The following is a 27,877-nucleotide window of genomic DNA, read 5'->3' as shown; positions in this document are numbered from 1 at the left end:
TATTATTATTACAACAACTACTACTACTACTACTACTACAATTGTGACACCTCAGTCACGTGGAGTGGCTGGTATCGTCTCTTCATTAACGGTGTGAGTGCAAAGATCCCAGACTCGTGTGTTGCTCAGTATAGCTGTGGCACCCAGATCCCACTGTGGATTCGTGGTGGACACCCAACAGTACAGGATGGAGTTGTCACTCGAGATGTCTGTGGTCACTGGGACAATTACTGCTGCTATTACGGGTCTTACCCCATTAAAGTCAAAGCCTGTCCAGGCAATTATTATGTCTATGAGCTGGTTAGACCAACTGTGTGCAATTCAGCTTACTGTGCAGGTATTTATATTTACATGAGCTTCTACATTCATGATATATGTGATTCTGTTCATTACTCACTATTCATCCAAACTTTCAGCTGTTAGCAGCATCAACACCAGCCCAAGCGTCACACCAGCAACCATCTCAACTGGTAATGTAGCACAGTGACTCTGTTGACGTATCTTCTGACATTTCCATGTCATTATCTGAAATTACTTTAATGAGTGCCCTATTTCTAGTAACTCACTTTAAGAAAAAAAGTAAATGAATACTTTTACTTTGATATATTTACTCCATGCCCTTTCATGATTAGTGAATACAAACGGTAAAAAATAGCACGAAATGTACAGTAAGCTAAATGTGGGCCAGTGATAGCGATATCTGATTTACAAACAAACATTTGATTTCAATATTTTGATTAGTTCTAAATACATTTGATAAATCAGAAATTGAAATCATGCATGAAACAAATGCTGCTCCTTTCACATGATCATATTAGAGTATGTGTCTATGAGTCGGTTAGTTATTACTTACTGTTATTCATAGTACACTGCAGGTAATTATATTTTATGTGTCCTTTGTATTTTCAATAATATTCATCAGTTTTGTTTTGTTTGTTTTTTTTCAGCTGTCACTAACATTGATAAAACAATCACACCAGAGACGAGCTCAGCCGGTAATGTAGTCTGATGTTTCCTCTGTTGATTGTGTTTTGACTGAATGTTTGTGGATGTGTAGAATTAAACAGGTGTGTGTTTCTAGATAAGGACAAGGCAGAACACAAATAGATGTCATAAGGATCTAAATGTCACCATGAAATCAAAATGGATGTTTTTTTGTTTGTTTGTTTTTTTAATGGAATATTGCATTTCTTGTACATAACTTTGTTTTTTTTTTTTTTTTTTTTCCACACTCACCTTTACACACCTCATAGCAATAGAAAATCCCTAATGTAATGGACTTCACAGAAAGCAAACATGCCAGCTGACCACTTAGATCATGCAGGTCAGGCACAATTAATTTACATAATTCATGCAGTTCAAAGACAGGCTACAGATCTTTTGGATTCATATTAAAACATTTCTGTTGCTGCTACAGAGCAGCACATAATAATGTTTACCATTACACTGAACCTAACATAAGCTGCTTGTATCTTTTAAGCTACTGGAGATGCAGAATGAGACATACTGTACTGCTAAAAGGAGAAAAGCAAACCTACGGAAGCCCTGAACCGCATGGTGGAAAAAAAGAAAACCTATGGTGGAGAGGAAAAAAGAAAAGAAAAGAAAACTTATCTCGTTATTTCGACATAACTCGTTATTTCGAGATATTAAGTCGTTATTTCGACTTCTTAACTCGTTATGTGGTGGGGAAAAAAACTTATGGTGGGGGAGGAAAAAAATTAAAAACTTATCTCATTATTTCGAGATACTAAGTCGTTATTTCGACATAATAACTCGTTATTTCGACATAATAACTCGTTATTTGGTGGGGAAAAAATAAAACGTATGGTGGGGAAGAAAAAAAATAAAATTGATCTCGTTATTCCGAGATAGTAAGTCGTTATTTCGAGATACTAAGTCGTTATTTCGACATAATAACCCGTTATTTCGACATACTAAGTCGTTATTTCGACATAAGTCTCATTGTGATAAGGTTTGTAGTTATTTCGATATGAGCCACTAGAGGGCAGAATAAGACAGGGAATCAATTAAATAACGCGTTTTAATTATGTTGACCTACTGTTAAGCACTTACAAGTTGGTGCTCCTAAATCCTAGAGGTTTATCATGGGAATTTGCACGTCGTGACAACGTTACTGGACCGGACCATATTCGTCGCAGCGACGTACCAAATAACGTTCCAGCGACGTAACTTTGTGATTCCCATATTCGTCGTAGCGACGTTATATTGTACGTCGCTAGAACGTGGTGAGTACGTCTTAGCGACCGAACTGGCACGTTGTGAGGACGTGACTCTAAAGGACCAGATTGGTCGCAGCGACGTCCCAAATAACGTACCAGCAACGTAACTTTGTGATTCCCATATTCGTCGTGGCGACGTTACAGTGTTACGTTGGTGGGACGTGACAAGTACGTCCTAACGACCAAACCAGTACGTCCTGACAACAAAACTACCACGTTCCTTATATTTTAAATTTTTACTTCTCACCTTTAGTCTGGTCCAGAGGATGTGCTCGTACCACCTTTAAATAGGTAAATAAATGACAAACTCATAAACATGTTCTGCTATAAAAAAAAAAAAAAAAAAAAACTTAATTCTAATGTTTTTTAATCGTTATAGGAGATTTTAGTGAATATATTCAATACATACATGCAAACCATTACAAAAACATTACATTCTAAACATTAAATGAGCAAAAACAGTGCATTCATTTATTAATCAGCATTTATTCAGTGTTATTTCTACAAACACTAAGCGAATACATTTTGAACATTACACCTATTCTTTAACCATGCAAAGTGTTACCAAGTCATGAGCACAGATAATTTAACACATCAATACATAAATCATGTAAATTTTACTGAAGTGTTTTAATTTTACTGAAAAGTTTCTCATTACTGATGGGTATAGTTAACGATTTTATCTGTAAAAATGATCAATAATTAATCAATACTCATTGACAACTCCCTATAATCTGGTATAAAAAAAAGACACTGATAAAAAGAAAGGAAAAAATTCAGTAGTGACTTCTTTATTACTTTAAGTTAATTTGTTTCCTGAGTGTTCTGTGTATGAAACACCTGCTACAAATATCTGATGGTGATGTGTTTCAATACTGCTTCACTATCAAAAGCAAAACCTAAACAATATTGTCATTACCAAAGGACCATAGTACCCGAGTACTCTGATGTCAAATATGTTCTTCCTCCTCTTCGGCATCCTGAGCCTGTACTGCCAATATCATTCTCTGGCACCTGAAAGGGAGGATCACCCTGTTAATGTTGCTCATGTATGTACACAATCAGTCAAAAATCTGCAGTCTTTGTGTTTCAGTGTTTTTCGATAGAAGTCTATTCCAGTCCATTTAATCAAACTTACAGTACAAAACTGTAATATTGTGAAATATTATTTTTAACAATGTTTTCTATTGTTTTTCAAATACACTTTAAAATGTATTTCATTCCTGTGAGGCAAAGCTGAATTTTTCAGTAGCCTTAACTCCAGTCTTCAGTGTTACATGATCACTCATATGATGAATTGATGCTCAAGAAAGATTACTGATTATCAATGTTGAAAACAGTTGTGCTACTTAATTTTTCTGTGTAAATTGTGGTTTTTCAGAATAATTTTATGAATACAAAAATAAACAAAACAAAAAAGCTTTTTTTTTTCTTTTTTTGTAACATTATAAATGTCTTTACTATCACTTTTGATCAATTAAATGCATCCTTGCTATTAATGTCTTCCCAATGAAAAGAAAATCTTAGTGACTCCAACCTTTTGAACTGTAGTGTACAAAAAAAAAAAAAATGTAGGCAGCACAACTGTTTTCAACAACACCGATAATAATCAGAAATGTTTCTTGAGCAGCAAATCAGCATATTACAAGGTTTTTGAACACTTACAACTGGAGTAATGATGCTGAAAATTCAGCTTTGATCACAGAAATGATTTACATTTTAAGATTAATTTCAAAGTTTGACCAACAGTATACATTACTACATTTAAATGAAAACAACAATGCACACATTCTCAAAGAACTTACGTTCTGATGATTACTGCCTTCCCTTACGGCTGCCTTCTTCAGTGGTTCCCAGACTTCCTCATTTTTCACCTTTCCTTTGAATCTACACAAAAAAAATAACAAAGAATTTGGATAAGTCACCCCAGACTTTTTTTGATGGTGGCCACAAACGGTCAAGGTGCCTTTTGAAATCTTAAGTGGTTCTCCAGCTTCTAAAGTAAAAGCAGAATCTGGGGCCTTATTCACAGAGAATTTTATCTTACCACTATGTGTCCTAGCTAGGATATTTAGTTTAAAACCTATTTACAAAACTCTTAAGAGTCTACAATATCTAAAAAGAGGGTTCAGTCAATGCATAGACCAGGGATCCTCAAATCTGGTGCATGAGATCCACTTTCCTGCAGAGTTTAGCTCTAACCCCAATCAAACACATCTGAGCAATGCCAATCAATGTCTTCAGGATCATTAGAAAATCACAGGCAGGTGAGTTTGATCAGGGTTGGAGCTAAACTCTGGAGCTCTTAATACTGAACTCCCTAAAGTGCACCAGATAGACAAATTTAACTTTAAACTGTACAGTACATTATTTCTTACACAAGGCCATGGCCCCAGATCCCCCAGGCAGACCAAGGTCCAGCTATCCTCCATAGTCTCAAAAAAAATCCTGTGGGAAACACAGCAAAATGATTTTGTGTATGATTTAGGCATAGGGGAGTAGGGCTGCACGATAAATTGCATGTAATTATCACGCACGTATAGTCAGTAAAGCCTGTTTCTTTGATTAGTAGTAAATTTCAATCACCTGCATTCAGCTGGAACGGCAATTTAAACATGGAGTCGTAAATCACTCACAAGCTACGCAAAATTGTGCTCATAATCGCAGATGAATCGCATTTGATTATGAGCGTGATTCTGCGTAGCTTGTCAGTCATTTACGACTCTGTGTATTAATTGCTGCTCCAGCTGGATGCATGTGATGGTGATCTACTACTAATCAAAGAACCAGCTTTATTGACTAATGCGCCTGACAATCACATGCGATTTATCGTGCAGCCCTAGGGGAGTCTTCACAATGGTCAAATTCAGGCCAACTACATTTTTTTTTTTTTTTTTACACGTTTAAAAATGGCCAGGAGCTCGGGAGGTGCAATACAATATAAGTGCAATATAAAGAAACAAAAAATAAATAAATAAATAAATAAATAAAGTTTACTTAAAGGAAAATAGTCATCCTGAGGTATATGTGTTTGTATAGACCAATTATCTGTTTGTAAACATTCAGGATGCGCGCGCAGCATGGTTGCAGAAAACCCGGAGAGCTCGCCTTTACGGCTAGAGAATTACACAGATACGGTACAAAATACTTAGATTTAAAAAGAGTGTGGATTATATTAATTAGATGTCATTTTCAAAATGTTATTCGCATATTACAAGAGCTTGTCGCCCAGCGATAAGTACTGTTATTCAAAGAAATTGCCGTTAGATAGTGGGATAGTCTTACAAATCCGAAACCAGGATGATGTTTTTTATGGGCGGTTCAAGTGGCAGTGTATGGAGCCATGGAATAAAAGAATAAAAAATGTAAATTTGATTTTAGATTTCAAAATACGGACTTTATTTTCGCAATTCTGAGATTTTTTATTTTCGCAACTCGTCATTCTCTCTTTCCCCCTCAGCTTAAATCCCAAACTTCTGGCTTTTCCCCCCTCAAAATTAACAAAGTCATTAGTTTTGTTAAATCGAGTTATAAAGTCCAAATTAGTAGATATAAACTTGCATTTGTGAGGAAAAAAGTCAGAATTGTGAGATAAAATAAAAAAAAATGTTCGGTAAAATGTTAATAGTAATAGGTTTAAATAATATGTAATGCTGTAACGGTAGGGCTAATACAGTACATCCCCTATGAACAGCATATGTGAATATTATGTAGGCCTATTGTTTAATCAAATTTATGCTTTAAAAGTAGAGTAATCATAGCAGTTTTCATCCATAGTGTGTCCATTTAAACGTCTGCGTTTAGCTTCAAATGGCGTCTTTGACTACAGTATTGTATAAAAATTATTTGCATTCCGATTTTAACATCAAAAGGCACAAAAATATTTTTTTTTCTCTTATTCCATGGAGTTTACTCATTTACCTCCATTTGCTACCAGTGTTTTTCTGCAACCACTATGCACGCGCAGCTGCAAGTGACGTCACTGTGACGTGTACTCGAAATTGGTCTATACATATTTGTAAGGAGTGTCATAAGAAATTATGTTTTTTGAAATTATGACCCAGTCTTTGCAAAGTGAACAAGCAAAGAAGATCAAATACCCATAACAAAAAAGGTAAAACAGAGATATAGGACAATTTTGAAGTTGAGGGAGAACATGAGATGGGAGTTTTTCGACACACCCTAACCTGTCATGTACCGAAAAAAGAGTTTAGGCAGAGCAAGACAAGATGAGCATTTGACATTAAAAAGTATATAAATTGTATTATTTTTATAAAAATAACTGATCGTTTCACTAGATAAGACCCGTCTTCCTCGCCGAGGTTGTTTACAACCACATTTGGGATCGTTAAACACGGGGCACCATAGAAGTCTACTATATAAAGAAAAATGCTGAATTGAATCCTCAAAAAACATAATTTCTTTATGACTGAAGTAAGAAAGACATGAACATCTTGGATGACACGGGGGTGAGTACTAGGGATGCACCGATACCACTTTTTTTCAGTACTCGACCGATACTGATGGTTTTATTTTTGGTACTTGCCGATTCTGAGTACCGATATCAATGTTTTTTAATTTACCGGTAAATTTATAAAATATTGGGTACAGAAACTAAAAGAATATGTAAAATGTTAGTTGTTTAACTTCATTTATCAAATAGATACAGTCAAACCAAAATTCATTCAGACATCTTTTCTCACATTATCAGACAACATTTCTCTGCAAACTGGAACTTATCATTTTTGATCCCAAGTGATCAATTTTACTGTATGCAATTTTTTGGGAGTATATGTCACACTTTTACTTTATTTTGCTGATTTACATAAATGAACTATAGTGTCCTGCACATTAATTAAAAAATGTAAAAAAATTATACTAGTGTCTGAATAATTTTTGATTTGACTATATCTTTCAGTTATATCTACACTTAGTTTTTGCTCAACACTTACACCTAAGTTTTCGTTACTTTCACTGTTCATTTTTTTGCTCTATGGTACATCATCTTTAATTCATTAGCATTAGAGCTGCTCCATTGCAGCAGCTACTGTAATCATGTTTTTTTTGTGTAATAATGCAGGGAACTATTTGTTATAAATCTCCTAACAGTGATATTTTTGCCAATAAAGTTGTGTATGCTTTATAGTGAATGCCCCTATAAATTTTATATTTCCAAATTAGTTTTAATCCAAATTATGTGTGTGCTAAGTGAGTGAACATCAATAAAGATCACGCAACAGAACTGCGCTCCCCCGCCCCCCTCTCTCTCCCTATCTTTAGATAACTTGTGCATTGTTTTACTTACTTATTTTTGACATATCTGACAGAACTACAAACTTCTGAGTAATGTCTGTGAGAATAATAGCAATATTAACTCGTCAATCTCATACAGTACCACATACCGGTATCGGTGCACCCCTAATTTCTGATCTGGATGTAGACTTCTCCTTTAAGTGATATCTATCTAGATATGAGTAAATTGTGAAATCCAACCCTGTGGATTACCTGCCTCTCCTCCTGAGCATTCTGTCGTGTGGGTCCAGGAAGGCTTCTTGTATGTCTGATATCGATGCGCAACTCTTTCAACCATGAGAAATGCAGTTCCAGTGTGTCTTCACATCCAGGGCAACAGAACGGTCAGGCAGGCCTGAAATATAAACATATAAGCCACTAAAATCAATTTACATCTATAGTTACATTGTTGGTCCTGTATCTTATATCTGTTTTTCAGTACTGAACAAGTCAGGAGCCAAATCAGTACCTGTTCTCGATAATCATCCCTACTCATAATCATAATAGTTGTCAGCTTGGTGCTGCCCAGACTGTCTCTCCACCTGCTGACAAAAATGTTAGTTTTACAACAATGAATAAAATATTTAGTCTACTAGGTAGTAACAAATGAGCATCTTTTCTTATAAGCAACTGACTGAATCATTGCCTGGTTCACTGGCAGTCAGGACCTTATTAAAAGAAAATGAACCACTAATTTCTTAACAGATTTGTTAAAACGTATCGGATCTTATTTGTGAATGAAAGGTTACGTTAACTAGCATAAAAAGCAAGCATGTAAAAAACATCTTTAACACCAATAGTGAGCAAATGACACAATTTACAGGTCTGTTGCTCGAGGGGAAAATGCGGAAAATGTTCCCACATACACTGAAGGTGATTTCGTTAGCCTCGGTCTAATTAAACGTAAACAGTAGTTTATATTCAAGCTTACAATATGGCTAGCATAAGCAACATAAAGCGAGAGTGGCAGGCAGTCAAACAAACTATTACGGTTGAGGCAGTATAGTTTATTGTGTCAAAAACTAAAAAGAAGGAATACAATTTTTAAGTCATTTTTTAAGGTTTTTTAGCGTTTATTTGAATTAATATAGAAAACCTACAATATAGTAATCATTTACATGATATCTAACCTTTCACTAAATGAATAAAAATAGAATAGCGCTTACCTTTTCTTTCGGAATAAGTTGACAATTTTTTGGCGTTGCAATCTCATAATTTTAACAGTTAATAGTTAAATCATTTTAGATGTCACAATGCAGACAATTTGCTAATTTAATCAAAAAACAAACAATGATTTTAAGCTCATTCTAATTAACTCATTCATAACAAAAAACAAACTTCTAGGCACAAACAATACCTTTTAATACCCTCACAAAACAACATGATATCAGGATCCACATATATCAGCACAAACTCCATGAATTTAATTCAGTCCATTCATTTTACAATTTATACATTATTGTTGACTTCATCACATGTACTTTTTATCAGTCTTTAACATTTGCACATTATAGTAGGCTTCAACATATGCACTTTATAGTAGGCTTCAACATATGCACATAGTAGGCTTCAATATATGCACATCATAGTAGACTTCAATATATGCACGATATACTTCAACATATGCACTTTATAGTAGACTTCAACATATGCACTTTAGAACAGGTACATTTCACCCGTTGGACTACTGGGCCGGAAGATTAACACACAATAAAGAAATCCCAATATTTACATTGCATCAAAAAAACAAACAAACAAACAAACAAAATCTTTAACTGGAGCGCTCAAAAAATAAATAAATAAATAAATAAACAGTTGCCGCTTGTAACACGCTATATTGGTGTATTAACCACGCACTTTTCAAGTTCAGCAAAAAGATCGCTCACATGCTGCTCTCTAAGAGAACGATCCTCTCTCCAAACACGCTTTACATGACCCGCATAAAGACAAAACTAGTTCTCTCCGAACTAAGAACCGGCATCCTCGATTCTATAACTCCGCATTAAACACCACCAACTTGTGCACGGTGACAAAGTGTAAAACTTAAGCGGGTTCAGCAACCAAGCAGTTGAATCATGTTTCCGACATACTCACGGCAGCGCAACGCACCGCGCGCGTTGCGACAATGGGAAGAGTGAGCGAGCGAGAGAAAGCGAGAGCAAGCGAGGAGAGAGCGCATCCTTACCAAACTTCCTTAAATAACTTCCTGTTTTCCCGCAAATACACACAACAGCGCCCCCCCAAAACTAAACAGGAAAAAAATAAACAAAAACACTGACGACTGTCACAAAGTGACGGGCACGCGCACTTACGCTGACCAAATGTTCACTTGTCCCATATGCCGTTTTTCAATAAATTTCCATTCACTGATATTCGCTAACAAGCTATTTGTTTTTGTTTTGTCATTAATTTGATTACAAATATATACATTTTAAATGACGGCATAATTATTATGTTTCTATAACAATTCAAAAATGCTTGATTAATTCAGTGTATTTCCCTTATTATAGGCTATTCAAATGGTATACACCTTAAAAGATAGGCCAAATACATGTAGTGCTAATATGAAAAGTTATCTGGAGACCAGCTGGGCGTCTAACGTCTTTTGAGGACGTACAGGACAGACCATGGGATCACGTCCTTACAACGTTCCTATGGGACTAACTAGCAACATCTGTAGAGGACGAGCCCACGACGTTTCTGGAACGTCACCAACATTCTAAAGCCTTGACTATCTCTCTAGCATGTATAAATGGAATGTCAGTCTTGACGAATAAATATCTAACATTTTAAATTGTAAGCAATTTATATTTAACAATTGTAAATAAATTGTAAATAAAATACTGGTAGACCTATACTATAGAGACCAAGGGACCACGTCGCCACAACGTTCCCCATGGGACTAACTAGCGACGTCTGTTGAGGACGTGCCTACGACGTTTTCGGAACGTTAGCCAATATTCTAAAAAAATGGAACTTTACCACGACGTCCTCACAACGTCGCCATAAAATAATGTCGCGCTGACCAAAGGACGACGAACTGACGACGTCGTCACAACGTACTGTGTTTGCTGGGCACCCACTTCTAAATCCCCTCTGATGTGCATCATAGTGTCCTGTATTAGCCAAAATCATAACAGTTCACCACATGATAGCTAATCCAATCGCACGTGAATAAATGCATATATTCCCTAAAAGCACCCGGCTAGGACCGTGGCCGGCTTCCTTAATTAGAAATATGATAGCGCCCGCGCCCGCTTCCTCCCGTCCCGCACCAGTCAGAGAGGATGCCGACAGTGACAGAAATGCCTCCTGTTCATGCGCGAGAGTGGTAAAATAATAGTTAGCCTATATTGATTACTAATTTGAATTACTACATTATAACGAAAATAATACCTTAAATAAATGAAGAGTACACCCCCTGCAGACACCACTGCACCACCACTGATCTGGTTTGTTTGTCAACTTTACACAATCGTATAGTCGCCTGTTAGTACTGAAAAACGCAACATAAAGTGGCTTGCAAACCTGCGTCTACGGTCAGGAGGAGAGTGGAATAATGTTTGTGTGTGCTAGTGGTTAATAAAAGATATAATAATTTATTAAGATATTAATAAGGAAATATATAAATGGATACGGGGTAAGACAGTGAGAATTCACTGGAATGCCAAATGCCACAAGTACACACGATGTAAATAAGATATTATATTTGCAGTTTCGAGAGCTTCATTGATTGTAACGGAACATTGTGAGATTGCAATAAATTGAAGTGAGTGACAGCTTTTTAGTGACTATATGGAAGCGCTATTTGCTCGCTTTCTAGACTATATGTGCTGCTAAAAGGACCAACCACGAACCTTGTACATGCAGCAAAGTTTCAGGAGTGAAACTATATTTTTAATAGTGTATATTTTTATTCACCTGTTTCTAGTGCTTTCTTATTAAAATCCATAAAAGTAAATAGTGAAAATTACATGGCTAATGTCATAGAACAGCATAGTTTAATCAAGTGGCAACCTCCCGATCTCCCTCTTGAAGCGAACACGGAAGTGACTAAAACTGCAATTCATCGACTGGCCGCAAAAGGGAGTCAATCCCATAGACTTCCCATGTTAAAATGCCCAACTTCACAGCAGAAAAATTTGCCCATTTTCGATTATCCGGGAGTGACGTGCAATGACGCGATTCCAAGATGGCGACGGCTGACTCCCGCCCACTAAGAGCTTCAAAAATTATCTTCAGAAACCTACGGGTGACGTCACGGACACTACGTCCATGTTTTTTACAGTCTATGAGTTTAATATAGCGGGGCAGATTGTAACGCAGTGTTACAACATTCCCCATCAGTGCGATTGGAATATAAAACTGGTTCCTTCTGCTGGTTTGTCAAGCATTAATAAACTATTGAGACTGATAAATAACAGATTGGCGATTAAAATAATATCATATTTGTCTCATTTTAAATGAATACTAAAAACTGAGATGAAAAATTACTTCAGCCAGAAATGTACTTTTACTATGGTAAAATAAATATTCAGCGATATCTGCAAAAGGCTTTTGAATTTTGGCGCACTTTTTTCTCTGCATAGTGTTGCTATGGCATCTAGTAAATACCATAAATTTGGTTATGCTGGTGTGTGTGTGGAAATATATAAACCACGTGTGTTACAGTTAACCCCGCGTTAGTTCGTGCCCCGCGCACTCCTACTCTTAATTTATTTAAGTTTCTTTCTTTATTGTTTTCGTTATAATGTACTGATTCAAATTAGTAATCAATAATTAGGCTAATTATTATTGTACAAATCTGCGCGCCTCTCCTGACATGATCAGGCGACATGAACAGGAGGCATTTCTGTCACTGTCGGCATCCTCTCTGACTGGTGCGGGACGGGAGGAAGCGGGCGCGGGCGCTATCATATTTCTAATTAAGGAAGCCGGCCACGGTCCTAGCCGGGTGCTTTTAGGGAATATATGCATTTATTCACGTGCGATTGGATTAGCTATCATGTGGTGAACTGTTATGATTTTGGCTAATACAGGACACTATGATGCACATCAGAGGGGATTTAGAAGTGGGTGTACGCAAAGCCGACTGATAAAGCTGATAAAACTTCCCAGCGAATATTCCCAGCACACTGATGCAGATCTAATAGATAAAATGTAAAGCTAAAAGAGCAATACTGGCCATTAGCACAAAACTAAAAGCTAGCTATGCAATTGCAAAATAAGTTAATTGCCCATTAGGCCACGTACAGTATTAGAAAAGTACGAATTAGTACAATGTCCAGTGTTATGAAAACTACATAGAATAAACGCCTATAGGGTATTAATGACAACCTTTTACGGTAATATGTAGCATTTATGGACTCCTTAAACCTCAATAAAGCTTAGTCTTGAATGAATTCCTGGCATGAATGCAAATTCCCATGATAAACCTCTAGGATTTAGGAGCACCAACTTGTAAGTGCTTAACAGTAGGTCAACATAATTAAAACGCGTTCTTTAATTGATTCCCTGTCTTATTCTGCCCTCTAGTGGCTCATATCGAAATAACTACAAACCTTATCACAATGAGACTTATGTCGAAATAACGACTTAGTATGTCGAAATAACGACTTACTATCTCGGAATAACGAGATCAATTTTATTTTTTTTCTTCCCCACCATACGTTTTATTTTTTCCCCACCAAATAACGAGTTATTATGTCGAAATAACGAGTTAGTATCTCGAAATAACGAGTTATGTCGAAATAACGACTTAGTATCTCGAAATAACGAGATAAGTTTTTAATTTCTTTTCCTCCCCCACCGTAAGTTTTTTTTCCCCCCACCACATAACGAGTTAAGAAGTCGAAATAACGACTTAATATCTCGAAATAACGAGTTATGTCGAAATAACGAGATAAGTTTTCTTTTCTTTTTTCCCCTCCATCATAGGTTTTCTTTTTTTTTCCCACCATGCGGTTCAGGGCTTCCGTAGTATATGGCAACATAATATCAAGCTCTACAATATTTCTATGAATAAATCTCTAACAGAGACCCCTCCCCTATCAGCCAATCACTGTGTGCAAAGTTAATAAGCATGCTGACATCATCCATAGCAATGAGGTCAACTTCACCCTTACTCTGAGCTAAAGACGTCCCTCTATTCCTTGGTAAAATTTGTCTCAGCAACTTTGTGAATAGCTTTAGAGAGAGAACTCTTAGCTAAAAACTTTTACTGCTGTTTAGGAGACTAGTGATGGGAAGTTCGGATCATTTTACCGACTCGGTCCTTTGAGTCTCGTTCAGCAAAATGAACGAATCTTTTTTCGAGTCATTTCGTTCATTTTAGCAAAATATAATTAAAATGTTACGTTTTACCTCCCTAACACATCTACTGCTTACACAAACGTTGATCACACTACAAACAAAACAAAACTATAATGCTATAAGAAACAGAAAAGATTCATTCATTGTTTACCTGGGTCTTTAGTCTATGATTCGCTCACCTCGCCTCTTATCTGACAAATTTTCGGGTTTGAGTTGTTCGTTCATCACGTGACAGCCCAATTAGCTAACCAATGCAGTCTGAGCCGGAAAGAGAATTGATTAGTTCATCTCTCGAGTCCTCGGGTTTGAGTCGTTCGTTCATCACGTGACATCCCCGTAATGTTAACCTATGCAGCCTGAGCCGGAAAGAGAACTGATTAGTTCATCTCTCGAGTCCTCGGGTTTGAGTCGTTCGTTCATCACGTGACATCTCCGTAATGTTAACCTATGCAGTCTGAGCCGGAAGGAGAATTGATTAGTTCATCTTTTGAGTCTTCGGGTTTGAGTCGTTCGTTCATCACGTGACAGCCCCATAAGGTGAACGAACAACTCTAAAACAGGTGAACTAATTCCAGTACAGAACCTAATAGGATGTTGCGCATGCGCGACTGAACGAATCACTCCCCGAGGCGACTCGTTCGTCCCGAGTCACATTAAAGATTCGTTCAAAATGAACGAATCGTTCAAGAACGACCCATCACTATGGGAGACCTCTTAATGCAAGATAAATATTAACGCTAAAAAAGGCTCTGCCCTTATCGAAAAGTTATTGCAGAATATAACACATCTGCCACTGAACAGTGAAAAGGAACTATTTGCCTCTGTGCTGGTCGTCTCAATCACCCTCGGAGGCGAACCCTTAACACTTAGGTTTATCCTCTCACGGGACAGACCCAAGAGCAACCTTTTCTGCTTGTGAGAGGAGATCCTTAAAGGGGTCATTGGATGCTAAGTTCACTTTTTCATGCTGTTTGAACATTAATGTGTGTTGGCAGTATATGTACAAATCTACCCTATAATGATAAAAATCCATGCAGCGGTTTTTAATTAATCTGTAAAAATAATATCCCCTTTTTCAAATCGAGCCATTATCAGATGCCTGTCGTTGTTGCGTCACACCCACAGAGGCCGCTCCCACGATAGTTGATTGACATGAGCTATTTACCTTGAATCAGCTGTAACAGTCCGCCCTCTTTGTTTGGATGCTGGAGCAGGGATGTAAGTTAGAGAAGAATATCTCCGATTGAGGTGTTGTGTTGCTGGATGTAATAATGAACATAGTGGTCGTCATTTACTCCCGACATCTGAGCCGCTGAACATGTAGTAGATTACGTTTGTTTGTGAATGGAATGCCCTCCCGATCTAAATATATCCGTCTATGTTCGCACGAATCATTCATGATCCAGCTTCACTTACAGCAGAAGTGAGTATAAGGGTTATTTTATTAATCTTTGCGATCGCCTTTCCTTATAACGTGGTAGTTAGGAAGTTTAGCGGCTAAACGCGGCTACATGCGGCTAATGTAAACAATGGACTACTTGCACAACTACTTCCGCGTTCTACTTGTTACTGTGCGTTCACACCGCCGCCGGCGAGAGCGTCAAAGTGGCCGGAAGTCATTCATTTTCAATGTGAGCCGGCGGCGAGAAGCGGCGCGGCGCGTTTTGGACGGTGTGGGCGTCGGGGAGAGTTGAAGTCAGGTCAACTTTATGGTAATGAGCTATGACGCGGCTCGGCGGCAACCAATCGGAATGTAGAAGTTCACCGCTTGAGAGGTTTCCAGAGAACGCAGTCCTGTAAACTTTGGTTCCGGCCACATTAGTTCCCAACGCTTGTTTTTCAGCGGGAATGCAATTCATTTGCTCAAAACAACACTGATTTGACCAATTGCAACCAAGATGGTTTGCAATGTAGGCTGCACACAAATTCATGTTAATGTTAATTAAAGACCAAGGCTAGTAAATGTCTCCTATTATTTTGAAATTACACTAGCACTTAACCATGAACACAAAAGCCACACCACACAAATGGCTTTTAATTGGTTTATTTCGTTAGCAAACATGTAACTACAATTAAATTACATTTCTTATTTTCACGTTTAAAATATTTAATGAGGTTAACTTACACCCTACTTGTGGTCAGTCTGCACAAGATCGGCATGCTTGTTTGCTTTGCGGCCGCTTTAAATACAAGACCAAGCGTTCGATCGTCAGAGCGTCAAAGAATCTTTGCACAGCGTTGTTGGCAGCGCGCCCAGAGCGAATTTTGACGCTCTCGCCGGCGGCGGTGTGAACGCACAGTTAGGGCTCGGGTAGTCTCGCGTAGTCAGACCTTCAGACTGACGGCTGAAGGTCTGGAATTCATAGCAGCTTTCTTTGGCCAAGGCCCGCCCATACCCACTGAGCAAAAGTACGTCCAAACGACGTCATTTCAACGTCTTTGTCGGACGTTGAAATGACGTCCCCTGAAGAGCCAGAATGAAAGTTTTTACAACGTCTTTTCATGACGTCTTCTGGACGTCCAATAGTGACGTTCACAGGACGTCTCTAGAAGGTTAAAATTTAGTTCAGATCTGGTCATTATGGACGTATTTTCAACGTCTTAGAAGGTCAACTAAAGTCTCATTTAGATGTCATTTATACTGTTTCTGGACATAATATATACACTCTTAGGCTGCATTCAAGTAAAAATCATGTTTATTTTATTATAAATTTTTATTTGTACTTGTAAATAAACTTACAGACACAGTGTACAAAAACCATAAAACATTTAAATTTTAACTTAAAATAAATATTAATTGTAATGAATGAGTAAAAGTACGTCCAAACAACGTCATTTCAACGTCTTTGTCGGACGTTGAAATGACGTCCCCTGAAGAGCCAGAATGAAAGTTTTTACAACGTCTTTTTATGACGTCTTCTGGACGTCCAATATTGACTTTCACAGGACACCTCTAGAAGGTTAAAATTTAGTTTAGATCTGGTCACTGTGGACGTATTTTCAGTGGATAACAACTGTAACAAATAACATACAAAACATACATTATGTTCACCTGTTGGAGAGGGGGGGAAAAAAACGTCTAATTCTGACACAAGAGAAGTTTAAAACCTTCTGTACATACTAAAAAATAGTTTAGCAGTTTCAGTATCATATTAAATAAGTTTGTGATAGGCTTAATTTAAAATAAATATTGCTTGTAATTAATGGCTCGTTTTGTCGATGCCCATGTTAATGAATCAGAGGGTAAATGTGAACGCAGAAAGAGCAACACAAACAATCTTTTCAACCACATTATAATCATTATTGCTGTGTAACAGACATTCAAGTAACAGAAGTACTGGGATTAAAGTTTATAGTTAGGGTATAAACACTTATCTCTACAGTAGCGATCAAAACGAAACTATCTTGTATGTATAGTAACGCTTAACCTCTTCCGCCAGGAGGTGGCGACAATTGCCCGTTTAAAAAAAGTATGTCATTGAATCATTCATTCAGGAAATTTCAATAGTCAAACAAGTCTTAATGAAGTGAGACACTGACTCCCTTCATTAAATGTTTTTATTATTATTATTATTATTATTTTGTTTAAATGAATATGTTTTTAAAAGACTTAAGCAGTGAACAGTTTGTCAGAACCACTAGTAAATTGTTATTTTGTTTAGTTTTCCAATCTTTTTTCTCCAGAATCGTGATCTCCAATTTATTAAAAACAAGTGGGATTTGCAATTTATCCAGAATCGTGAAGCTCTTGTTTAAATGTTGTTTATTACTGCATATTATTCCATTAAAATGGAAGTTTAATTTCATAAAGTTCAAAATACACCTAAATGTTTTTTGCATTTTGTCTTTTTCAGTTGAATAAAAGACTATTTTCCCTATATTTTAATCATTGAGGATTTCTTAAGAAAAGATTAAAATTCTCGTCTCGTTCTCGTGAACCCAGTCTCATGTCGTCTCGTGGGATAAGTGTCTCATCACACCCCTAATATATATATATATATATCTGTTCTGAATGCCAATTAATTTAAATGATTTGGAAAAGTAAATTACATGTTTACATTGTTTATAATGTTTGTTAAGTTTATTAACATTTGTTTTATTTATCAGTATTTACCTTATTTCTGAAAGTAACAGCAAAATGTGCCTTATACACCAATGCAACTTATGCATGTTTTTTTCCTGACCTGGTGTAACTGTCTGGAAAATATGGTAAATTAGGCCTATATTGTGCTGTATTATTAAACAGTTCATATAAAATAGGGACAATCTGCACCAATAAAACAATTATATTATGTTCATTATACTCCTATCCACATTAACTTTAGCCTTAAACACTGTTATATTTATGAGGGGGTCCTTGGAAAATCTTCTTCCCTGCAAGAGGTCCCTGGCTCCAAAAACCCATGTGCTAGTGCACAGGCCTCCATATACAGCACAGTCTGGTGTGGCAGGTGGAACTTCTGTCCAGGTTGACAAAACATCTCATCTCGTCTTCATGAACTGCCCTGAAAACAACATTGAAATATAAACGATTATTATTATTATAACTACAAATATAGCTTCACAATGCTCATTATGACCTCTTTGGTAAACATATGATCAGAAAAAACTGCCAGACTGATATTTAGTCTTTAGTGAATTTACTGAAAGTCTATTTTACTACAAAAACACACACTTAACACAAGATAAAGTTTTGAAAATCTTTATTGTGAAGTTACGTGTTTTAGTGACTAATTTAGACAATTAAAAGGGATCAACAAAAATTTACCTCAGACTGTAACTTCACTGACCACTTTACTCGCAAATTAACCAACAGGGAGATATAAAAATTACAAAAAGTTGAATTTGAAATCGTCATAACACAGAACAAAATACATCTAAAGTGAAATTTAACATTAGATTGACAAAACGACGAATAAAGGTGCATTTATATCGCTTACCTTCGGCTTAGCACCCGTCCGTCTCTCAGATGACCGTTACAGACCGTTACTGTTTACATTTACAAATAGCTGCGTTGCGTCATGAAGGCTGTTCGTTGGTCAAGTTGGGTCCCATCCTCTGTAGGTTTTATAAAGTGTCCTTAACGTAAAGTTAAATAAATTACACGACGGATCTATCGTGGTGGTTATATCTTCAGTCTTTGGTAATACACAATATCAATATCTTCCGTCTTCGCGGCTGCTTGCGCCATCACGTTTACGTCACTACGTTAATGCCCCTCACGCGAGCGCACGTTTAAATAGAGATCTATTTATTAAATTAAATTTAAATGTATTTATTAAATATATTATTATTATTAAAATATACAATAAACAATAATATTGCGTTAATATTCTGTATTATTATTCAATATTTAAATATATTTATCTATTATATTTAAATCTCTTTACATCTATTTAACTTAAACTTTAACTTAACTTAATCACACATAGATGTAAGCGGCTGTTTCTGTCAATGTCCTAGTGAAAAATACTACACATAAAAAAAATAATAATACTAATACTAATAATATTAATAAAATAATTAAATGGCCGCATTATGTTACTGACATGATGTTTTTATACAAATATTACACTGTTTTAACACATAAATGTTTTATAAAAATGATATTAACATTTTTTTTAAGTCAGAACTTTGTCATGTTTAATTGTATAAAAAGTTCTTAAGTCGATTTCCTGAACCTGTTCTGCACGTTATACAGACGTCCAGGAAAACCCCTTAATAGACGTTCAAATTTTGAACTGCATATCTACGTCCAAGGGACGTCGTAGTCCGACGTCCAGATACTGTACTGGATTTGCACGTCGTGTAGAAGTACAAATATGGTCCTGGACCGACCGACGCAATATAGACGTGATCTGCACGTCGGGTGGACGTCTCATGTTTGTTGGGTAAGGCCGTTTGACCGACATGTCAAACAACCAATCACAGTTCGTTTCGTTCAGCGTCACGTTTCGGGGCGTGGAAATGTCCCCACAACAACAGACCGGCGTGCAACAAGTCAGTCAGCATAGAAAATCAAAGAAGGAGAAGAAAACAAGCAGTAAGTCATTGATCTGTTCGTGCACGTATAACAACAATGGCGTCTGCATTATATCTCTTTTTGTCTCCACTAAGTGCCTCAAACAAAACTCCTGGACATCTCTTAAAGAGTCTATGCCGTGAACCTCGCATACTTTTGAGAATCCTACGTTTAGCTGATCTTGATAAATGCTCATTGTCACTCATGTAAACACGACAGTCTGCAATCACACGTCTGCGCTTTGTTTCCCGGCGGACCGAAAATAAACGCGACACTCGCGTCCCCCGGAAATCCGATAAAATTCAACCAATCAGATGACGACTTCGACATTCCTGAAGTGTTTCCAGTTAAGTGTACCATATGCATCAGACGTTTAGCCAACGTTCCGTGGGCGTGACGTCTGAGGCTGAGACCACTGATCTATATATAATGACTGGATCGCTCATTGCGTTCTAAACTGCCGTCAGGCAGTGAAGCCACCGGAAGTGTTCGATCCGCCATCTTACTATTCCCTACCGGTAGAGAACACCATTGACTCCCAGCCAAACCGCTGACCTAAAATCACCCGATTTTAAGCGTATCAGTCACACAGGACTAGTTTTGATAATAAGTGTATGTAAATTAATTTTTACTTAAAATGTTATTTGCGATGTTTATCGTCTTTTCGGGCATGATAAGCAATGTTTTGAAATCCTTCAGGTGGGTGTGTCAGCTGCGCACTTGCCGACACAGTTCTGATCAAACACAAAATATATTTCTTTATGTAAGGAATTATGCAGGACATATTAAACATGAACATATATCTGGTGTCTGAAATTGATTTAGAATTAGTCAGCATTATTTTTCCTAGTTATGATGTGTATATTTTAATGTCCCTAATTGAGAAACACCAATTTCAAACTCTTAAAGATCGCGCAAATTCTATTAAGTGCCTTACATTATCTGACTATAACTCTACCTGATTTTGCCCAATTTTGTCAATGAAAATAGTCTGAAACAAAGTCACAGTTGAGCCGCATCTCTATTCAAACACAGCTGTATTCCGTTTATAAATGAACGTGCGTTTTTGATTTAATTACACATTCGTAAAGAGAGTCGCTTGCTTCATTTCTGAATGAATGATTCAGTGATAAAATACCGCCATCTGCTGACAGTAACTGTTGAAACATGCATTTAGCCTGTAGGAATAAAAACACTATAACAAAACAGCATAAACAGTGATTAACTGTAAGGCAAATTATATGTGTTCAAAGCATAAATGTTTATTTAGATTTCAGAATGAGAATTTGTCATTTGTAAACATGGTGAACGTCCGATGTTCATTATGTTCCTCTGCTGTTCTCCTGTAATGTATATGAACGTAACTTTTTAATATGCAGATGAAATTCCGGATATTAAACAAATAAACGTTTACATGCTTAGGACGTTTGCATTGTGAGAATGTACAGTGAGACGTCAGATATGAAAACGCTGACTTGTTATGTGAAGTTTTCTCATTAAAGTCGTATAATTTCCTATTCATTCAATAGAATGTTTGCGAGTACTAGGGAATAGCAATATGGCGGCGCAGTGGCTTCACTTTTATGACGTCATGAGCTATCCAGTTCTCTATTATAGATCAGTGGCTGAGACTAGGGCTCGGGAGGTTCCGGTTAGCGTTCAGTGCACCTACATACAGACAGTTTCTCATGAGGACGCAGATTATTACTACATTTTAGGGCTGGCATTTCTTAAAAAAAAAAACAATTAATCATATTCTCTGCGTTAAAATGAATCATATTCAACCTGCTGAAAGGTTACTATAAATATATTTCCCTTAGGTATGTGCATTCTGAATAATAAATAAATACATTTCCCCACTAATCTGCCGCATTCTCATGGACAGCATTTTTCTTTTACGGATCATAATTCATACCTGATGAATTTGTTGTTATATGGTTTAACTTCAATTGCATTTTTTTGCTTTTATTTGTAGTAGAACCATGGCTAATTTGTTTGTGTGCCTTGGCGCTCTTATTCCGAGCCCATACTGCTTATTCCATTGTTTAAAATGGCTGAATGAATGTGCAGTAACTGCCTTATTTAACGATGTTAAACCTTAAAATAATTTTTAACAGTAACACGCTGACAGTGCGACGATTGAATACTCATATTTTGGCATTAGACTACATACAGTGAAATGATGACAGAATATGATACAGATTAGTGACTAACATATTTAATACAGATAAATAAAGGTTCATTATGATCTTATTCATCAGATTTCACAAACTGCAGCGTCGCGCTTAGGTCACTATAGAGCACTGAGGCCCTGTGGTGAACAATCACGTATGATTACCAGCCACTGCTTTCTCAGATCGGTTTATGTTGCATTAAAACTTCACGTTCCGTTGAGTTTGGAAAATTCTATACGCAATAATTATCAGAATATGTTTTCTCCCGTCTCCGAAAATTTGCGAATTGGAAATCATCCCTCGAAATCTCATTTTAATAGACGTTTACATCAACTACATGATTACAGCGCATTGAAAAATGTACATAACCGGAAATAACTGAGCCCTACGATTTCAAAACGGAAGTACGTCACGAGGCTCAGTGCAAGCAGAGCCGTATAGAGAGAGAGTTGCGACAACGGAAGTTCAAAACGCTCGATCGTCACGTGATTCGTGTAGACTTCAAATAGTTCCAGGAAGTTCATAGCGGGCAATTGGAATACATGGAGTTGGAGAGGCAGAACTGCGATTTTGGTTAATTAGTAGACAATAAAAGAATGTATTTACATCATTTATAAAATGCATACGCAGTTATATCAGTGTTGTATTTAAAATATAAAATACTATGCTAATATTTGAGGATTAATGTGGTCAACTATCGCTACTTGCCTTGTTAACATATTTTAGGCTAAAGTAACTTTGGTTAAAGACTGCATTTGCTGTTTTGAAATGGTATTGTCTTGTTGGTATGTTGTCTTAATACCAAATAAGTGAATTATAAAATTAAATTAAGGAAAATTCATCTTGTTTAATGTTTTTGATTCTTGTTCACCCCATAATTATTAATATATAAATATTTTCATAGTATATTCAACTTAAAACATTGTTTTTACACATTTAATCATATATTTTACGTATGTTGACTTTTGTTATACACTTATTTACAGCAACTGATTTATTCATTTATAATAAACGGAAAAGCATGTTGTCCTTGTAGTTTCCTGTGCTAAATGGGAATGATCCAGAGTCACTCACAGAAAGCAGAATGAATTTATGAAAAAAGAAAGAAAGAAAAAAGATGCATCAAGTTTTATTTTATTCACATTTATTTATATAGCACTTTTTATTATACACAGTGTTTCAAAGCAGCTTTACAGGAAAATTAATGTTTCTACATTACAAATAAGAGTTCTGTTAACAGGTGTAACTGTCAAAGTAATGTTCATATGGCAGAAATGTTCTAAAATTAGCTTATACAAATCATGCAGTTAGTTAACATAATGTATTCAGCAGAAACAATTAATACATTAAAGTCATGATCACATGATTTGATCATGTTGATTATAATACAAAGAAAATTTGGTAGTTTTATGTGTTTATTCAGAGTTGGCGTCATCTGAAGTCCTCTCAAGGCTTGGTGTCATCTCTTCAGAGGTGTTCTCATTACAGGGAGTCTGCAGGTGGTTCTTGTTCTGAGAGCAAAATAGAGAAGGAGAAAAACATGGGAGAAATGGTAAAGTGATGCTCTATCACATATCAGTCCTGTGGCATTGCTGCTCCTCCACACACAGTGTTTCTACAGTCGATAAGAAGTACAAAAGTACAGTAAATATAAAACACAGTAATAAAGTACATGTTTACTGTGATTAGATTTATTAAAGTTGAAGTCAAAAGTTTACATACAGCTTCCAGAATCTGCAAAATATGAATTAATTTACCAATATTAACACAGTATTAAGAATGAAGTGTATGTAAACTTTTGAACTGGGTCATTTTTATAAATGTAACTATTATTTTCTCTTATGGACTATATGTAAACAACATCTTTTATGTGAAATATCTCATTCAGGTCAGTACTAAATAAACAATGTTTAAACGTATTTATTTTGGTAATATAAATTATTTTAATTAACATTTTGCAGTATCTGCAAGGTGTATGTAAGCTTTTGACTTCAACTGTATACAGTAGTGGTATTTAATATATTTCTGGTAATTTATTTCATATTTCATATTTCATTTATTTCCTCTATTTCATTCTCACTTAGGTCCATCAGCATCCTTTGCAATAAATTTAATTCTAATATTTAACTTTCCACCAGCAAAAATCACATTTAAAAGCCTCAATTTCACAACGATGAATTAAACTGCTTTAAGAAAACGAATAATACCCCCTAAATCTACAAATTTAGTGAGGAATAATCTAATAATAATCTGTTTTAATGCATAAGGTAATTTAATTAACTGCTCTGATAATATACAGTTTTGTTCTATAAATGTCTTACCTTGTAAAAGTCGGTCACAGCGGTCTCTTCTGCTGCATCTCGATGGCGCTGATAGTATTAGCTCTTACTTCCGGGAACTATTGCGCGCCTCCACGATCCGCCATTGCTGTAAAAAACTGGTCCATTGCAGTCAATGGAGTTGTCGCAACTCTCTCTCTATACGGCTCTGAGTGCAAGTAGTCCATAGCATCTTTCCACAGAGAGAAGAGAGGGGCGGGGTGAGCAGAGCTCATTTGCATTTAAAGAAACAACCCCTTAGAATGAGATGATTTTTGCAGAGCTCATTTTGACAAGGTAAAAAGGGTGTTGTTTTTACAAAACCACTGAGAATTTTTAATCAAAGTATATTAGAGACTTTTTATTAAGACCCTAAAGAATCATATCAACTTGTGGAAAATGGGCATCCGATGACCCCTTTAATAAAATGCTGCATGTTGCTTAATTTTAAAGTCAGTAACTGTGTAGCTGTTGATGCTGTGATGAACTCAGAAAAGTTTTAGTTAAATTTGTGTTTTTATGTTTAATTATTTTACTTAATTCAGTACAGCAGTGTGTAATTACATTATTAACACAGCATAAATATTACTTTTTTATTTTTCTTTATAGTTTAAGGCAATTTACATTTTTTTTAAAGTTAGAATATATATGCTTTTAATTCAACAGTACTTTTCTATTTAATAGACATTTTCCCCTAATGCTAGAAAATTGGAGTTTTTTGAATGGGATTTTAAAATTTGTTTTATTTTTATTTTTGCAGTGTATACCTCTGTTGACCCCTGCTACAACTACACTGTACTGGACAATCCATGGAGAGCAACCAATAATACATATGCTTCTGTCAGATATTGTGACCAGTCAGTCACCTGGAGCGGCTGGTATCGTCTCTTCATTAACAACATGCGCGCTCAGATCCCAGACACGTGTGTGGCATGGAGTAGCTGTGGCACTTATATAGGACTGTGGATTCGTGGTGGACACCCAAAAGTAACAAGTGGAGTCGTCACTCGAGATGTCTGCGGTAACGATGGCAATTACTGCTGCTATTATGGATCTTTTCCAATTAAAGTCAAAGCCTGTCCAGGCAATTATTATGTCTATGAGCTGGTTAGTCCAACTCTCTGCAATTTAGCATACTGTGCAGGTGATTATATTCACATAAGCCTTTTGTATTCATTGTGTTATTGGTGGTTCATTAATATTCATTGTTCATTATATTTTTCAGCTGTTACTAACATCAGCACCACTGATACAAAAATCACACCAGAGCCGAGCTCGGCTGGTAATGTAGCCTGAAACTTTTTGACTGAATGTTTGTGAATCTGTAGAATTTAGTAAGTGGTTCTGTGTAAAGACTGGGTACAAAATAATGTGTGAAATGTGCAGGTGCAGATCATTGCAGACATTTCCATTTTCCAGGGCAATGCTTGAGTATGATTGTTCACAGATTCTGAACACACTGCAAAGAGATGGAGTGATATTAGTCACCTTTAGATTTCTTTTCTTTTCTTTTTTCTTTTCTTTCACACTAATATATGGAAGCCCTGAACCACAATGTTAAAAAAAATATTCTTAGATCCTTTCAGAGCTCTAAATGTTTAAATCAGAGCACTAGACCCAAGGGAGGCCCAACCGAAATACCAGAAATCACTTCTCCCAGAATGTAGATTTTGAATGCAGCTTCCAAAAGACAAAAATAGCCGAATAACATTTTTTAAAGTATTTTTATTATTATATTATATTTGATCATATATATTTGATTATATTATATTTATAAGATCACACTGGTGCGATTAGATTGTTCAGTGCAGCACATCACCAGCTGCTAAGTTCAAATTTGAGTTTTGAGACAGTGTGTTTTTACAGCACTGTGCATCATAACCAATCACACACGCTTCAGTTGAGCTTAGGAATGCAATGACCAATCAGAGGCGTTTAGATGAATCGTCGCTGTGTTCTTTTTTTTGTTTTTTGTTGTTGTTTCGCTCTCTGGCAAATTCTCTCATCAGAAACAGTGCAGATGTGCATATGATGTAAGATATTCATCTCACAGCGTAAACAGTTGAGTGTGATGAGTGATTATAATATTTTGAGAGCGCTTGAACTCTGTCTAGGCTGAATTCATCAGAGAGATACAATAAATGCATAAAATAAATAAAATATCCGTACTCACGGTCACATCATTGATCATTTTTGATGATTTTATAATATTTAACAAATGACATCTATATCATTTGCTGTTTTATTTTAATATTGTCTTCATGCTGATTTCTGTCATTGCAGTTATAAATATAACTGTGCCGGAAGGATGCACCGTAAGTTAATTTTCTGAAATTTAAGTTTTAGATTTGGATTCACAGCTTATCAATAATAGTCCAAAAAGCAGTGCAAGAAGATGTGTATTTTAAATATGAATGTGACTTTTTTTTTTTTGGATGGTTTGCTATTAATATTCTAAAACATGAACATAATTCACAATGTTTTTTTTGTTTGTTTGTTTTAAATTTACCATAGTAAGCTCAATTGTGATTTCAGAGTCAGACCTCTGGAGAATGTTTTCAAAATCTTCTAAAGCAGATAGAGAACATTACAGATCAAGAGCTTTCTTTGAATGTAAGTGTCTGATCAAGGATTTTCAAGAGAACAAATAAAATCATCAAATTGAATTTGACTGACATAGTAGTGCTGTCTGGCTTTCTTGACATTTACATGTACAATAACTCTTTTGAACTGTATTTTTCTGGTCAATAAATTAGACTGTGACAAACATTCTGACTGTGGCCTTCAACACTTCAGAGAAGATTTTGGCGTTATCATCATCAGCAAACCCAACTGAACTGGCCTCCAATGGAAACCGCATGTTAAAAACCAGCGAGAAACTAATTTCTACATTAGTGAAGACAACAGACACAAGTGACAGTGTCAATTTTACTCTTCCTGCTGTAGGTAAGTGGAGACACAATTATAATTGATAATGAAACATGATGTCAGCGATTTTATATTGTCTAGAGAGCAGCAGTGGGTCAGACGACAACAAATGCAGCTACAGTAAGTAATTGTGTAGACTTACCAACTTTTATAAGACAGCTAAAAATACTGCTTGGATCTTTTGTTACGGATGTGAAAGGTCAGTATTCTGACGCAAATATATCCTTCATTTGGTAAAATCTTCTCAAATTTGATGCTGACATGGACAAGCTGTGTCCTGAAAAAAACACGAAATCATGAAAAGAAAATACAAAATTAAACACACTCACAGTAAGAAATTAATGGTTTGTGGAGACCACAACTTGTTTTTTGAATATTTTGTCCCTTGAGCAAAAAACAATAAATAGCCACAAAACGCACAGCAAAATCTCCAGTGCTAAATTAACACTGCTCATGTATATGGAAACAACCAGTAGTATTTTAAAAGTAACACTGAGCAGTATTGAAGTTAATGAGGTAATTAAGTGAATAATTAAGTGCTGATTAAGCATTAGTAATGAACACCTGCTGTTAACAAGCAGAATCACT

General features: G+C 36.1%; 1 protein-coding gene and 1 long non-coding RNA gene across 2 annotated transcripts; one reads left to right on the top strand and one right to left on the bottom strand.

Moving 5' to 3' along the window:
• Positions 1-42: 42 nt before the first annotated feature.
• On the top strand, positions 43-27,307 carry LOC127161733 (pancreatic secretory granule membrane major glycoprotein GP2-like; the record flags this gene model as incomplete). Its single annotated transcript, XM_051104449.1, has 8 exons — positions 43-337; positions 417-470; positions 948-995; positions 25,122-25,505; positions 25,587-25,643; positions 26,645-26,676; positions 26,897-26,974; positions 27,118-27,307. Coding segments are annotated over 8 exons (1,138 nt in total), but the record flags the coding sequence as incomplete, so codon positions are not given.
• On the bottom strand, positions 2,619-8,153 carry LOC127161736 (uncharacterized). Its single transcript, XR_007827166.1, has 4 exons — positions 8,005-8,153; positions 7,749-7,890; positions 4,049-4,130; positions 2,619-3,257 (listed from the first exon to the last, which is right to left on the bottom strand). It is a non-coding gene; the product is annotated as an uncharacterized LOC127161736 (long non-coding RNA).
• Positions 27,308-27,877: the final 570 nt, after the last annotated feature.

Source organism: Labeo rohita, unplaced genomic scaffold (assembly GCF_022985175.1).
Source record: "Labeo rohita strain BAU-BD-2019 unplaced genomic scaffold, IGBB_LRoh.1.0 scaffold_720, whole genome shotgun sequence".
Taxonomy (NCBI): domain Eukaryota; kingdom Metazoa; phylum Chordata; class Actinopteri; order Cypriniformes; family Cyprinidae; genus Labeo; species Labeo rohita.
This window is presented reverse-complemented; position numbering and strand designations above follow the sequence as displayed.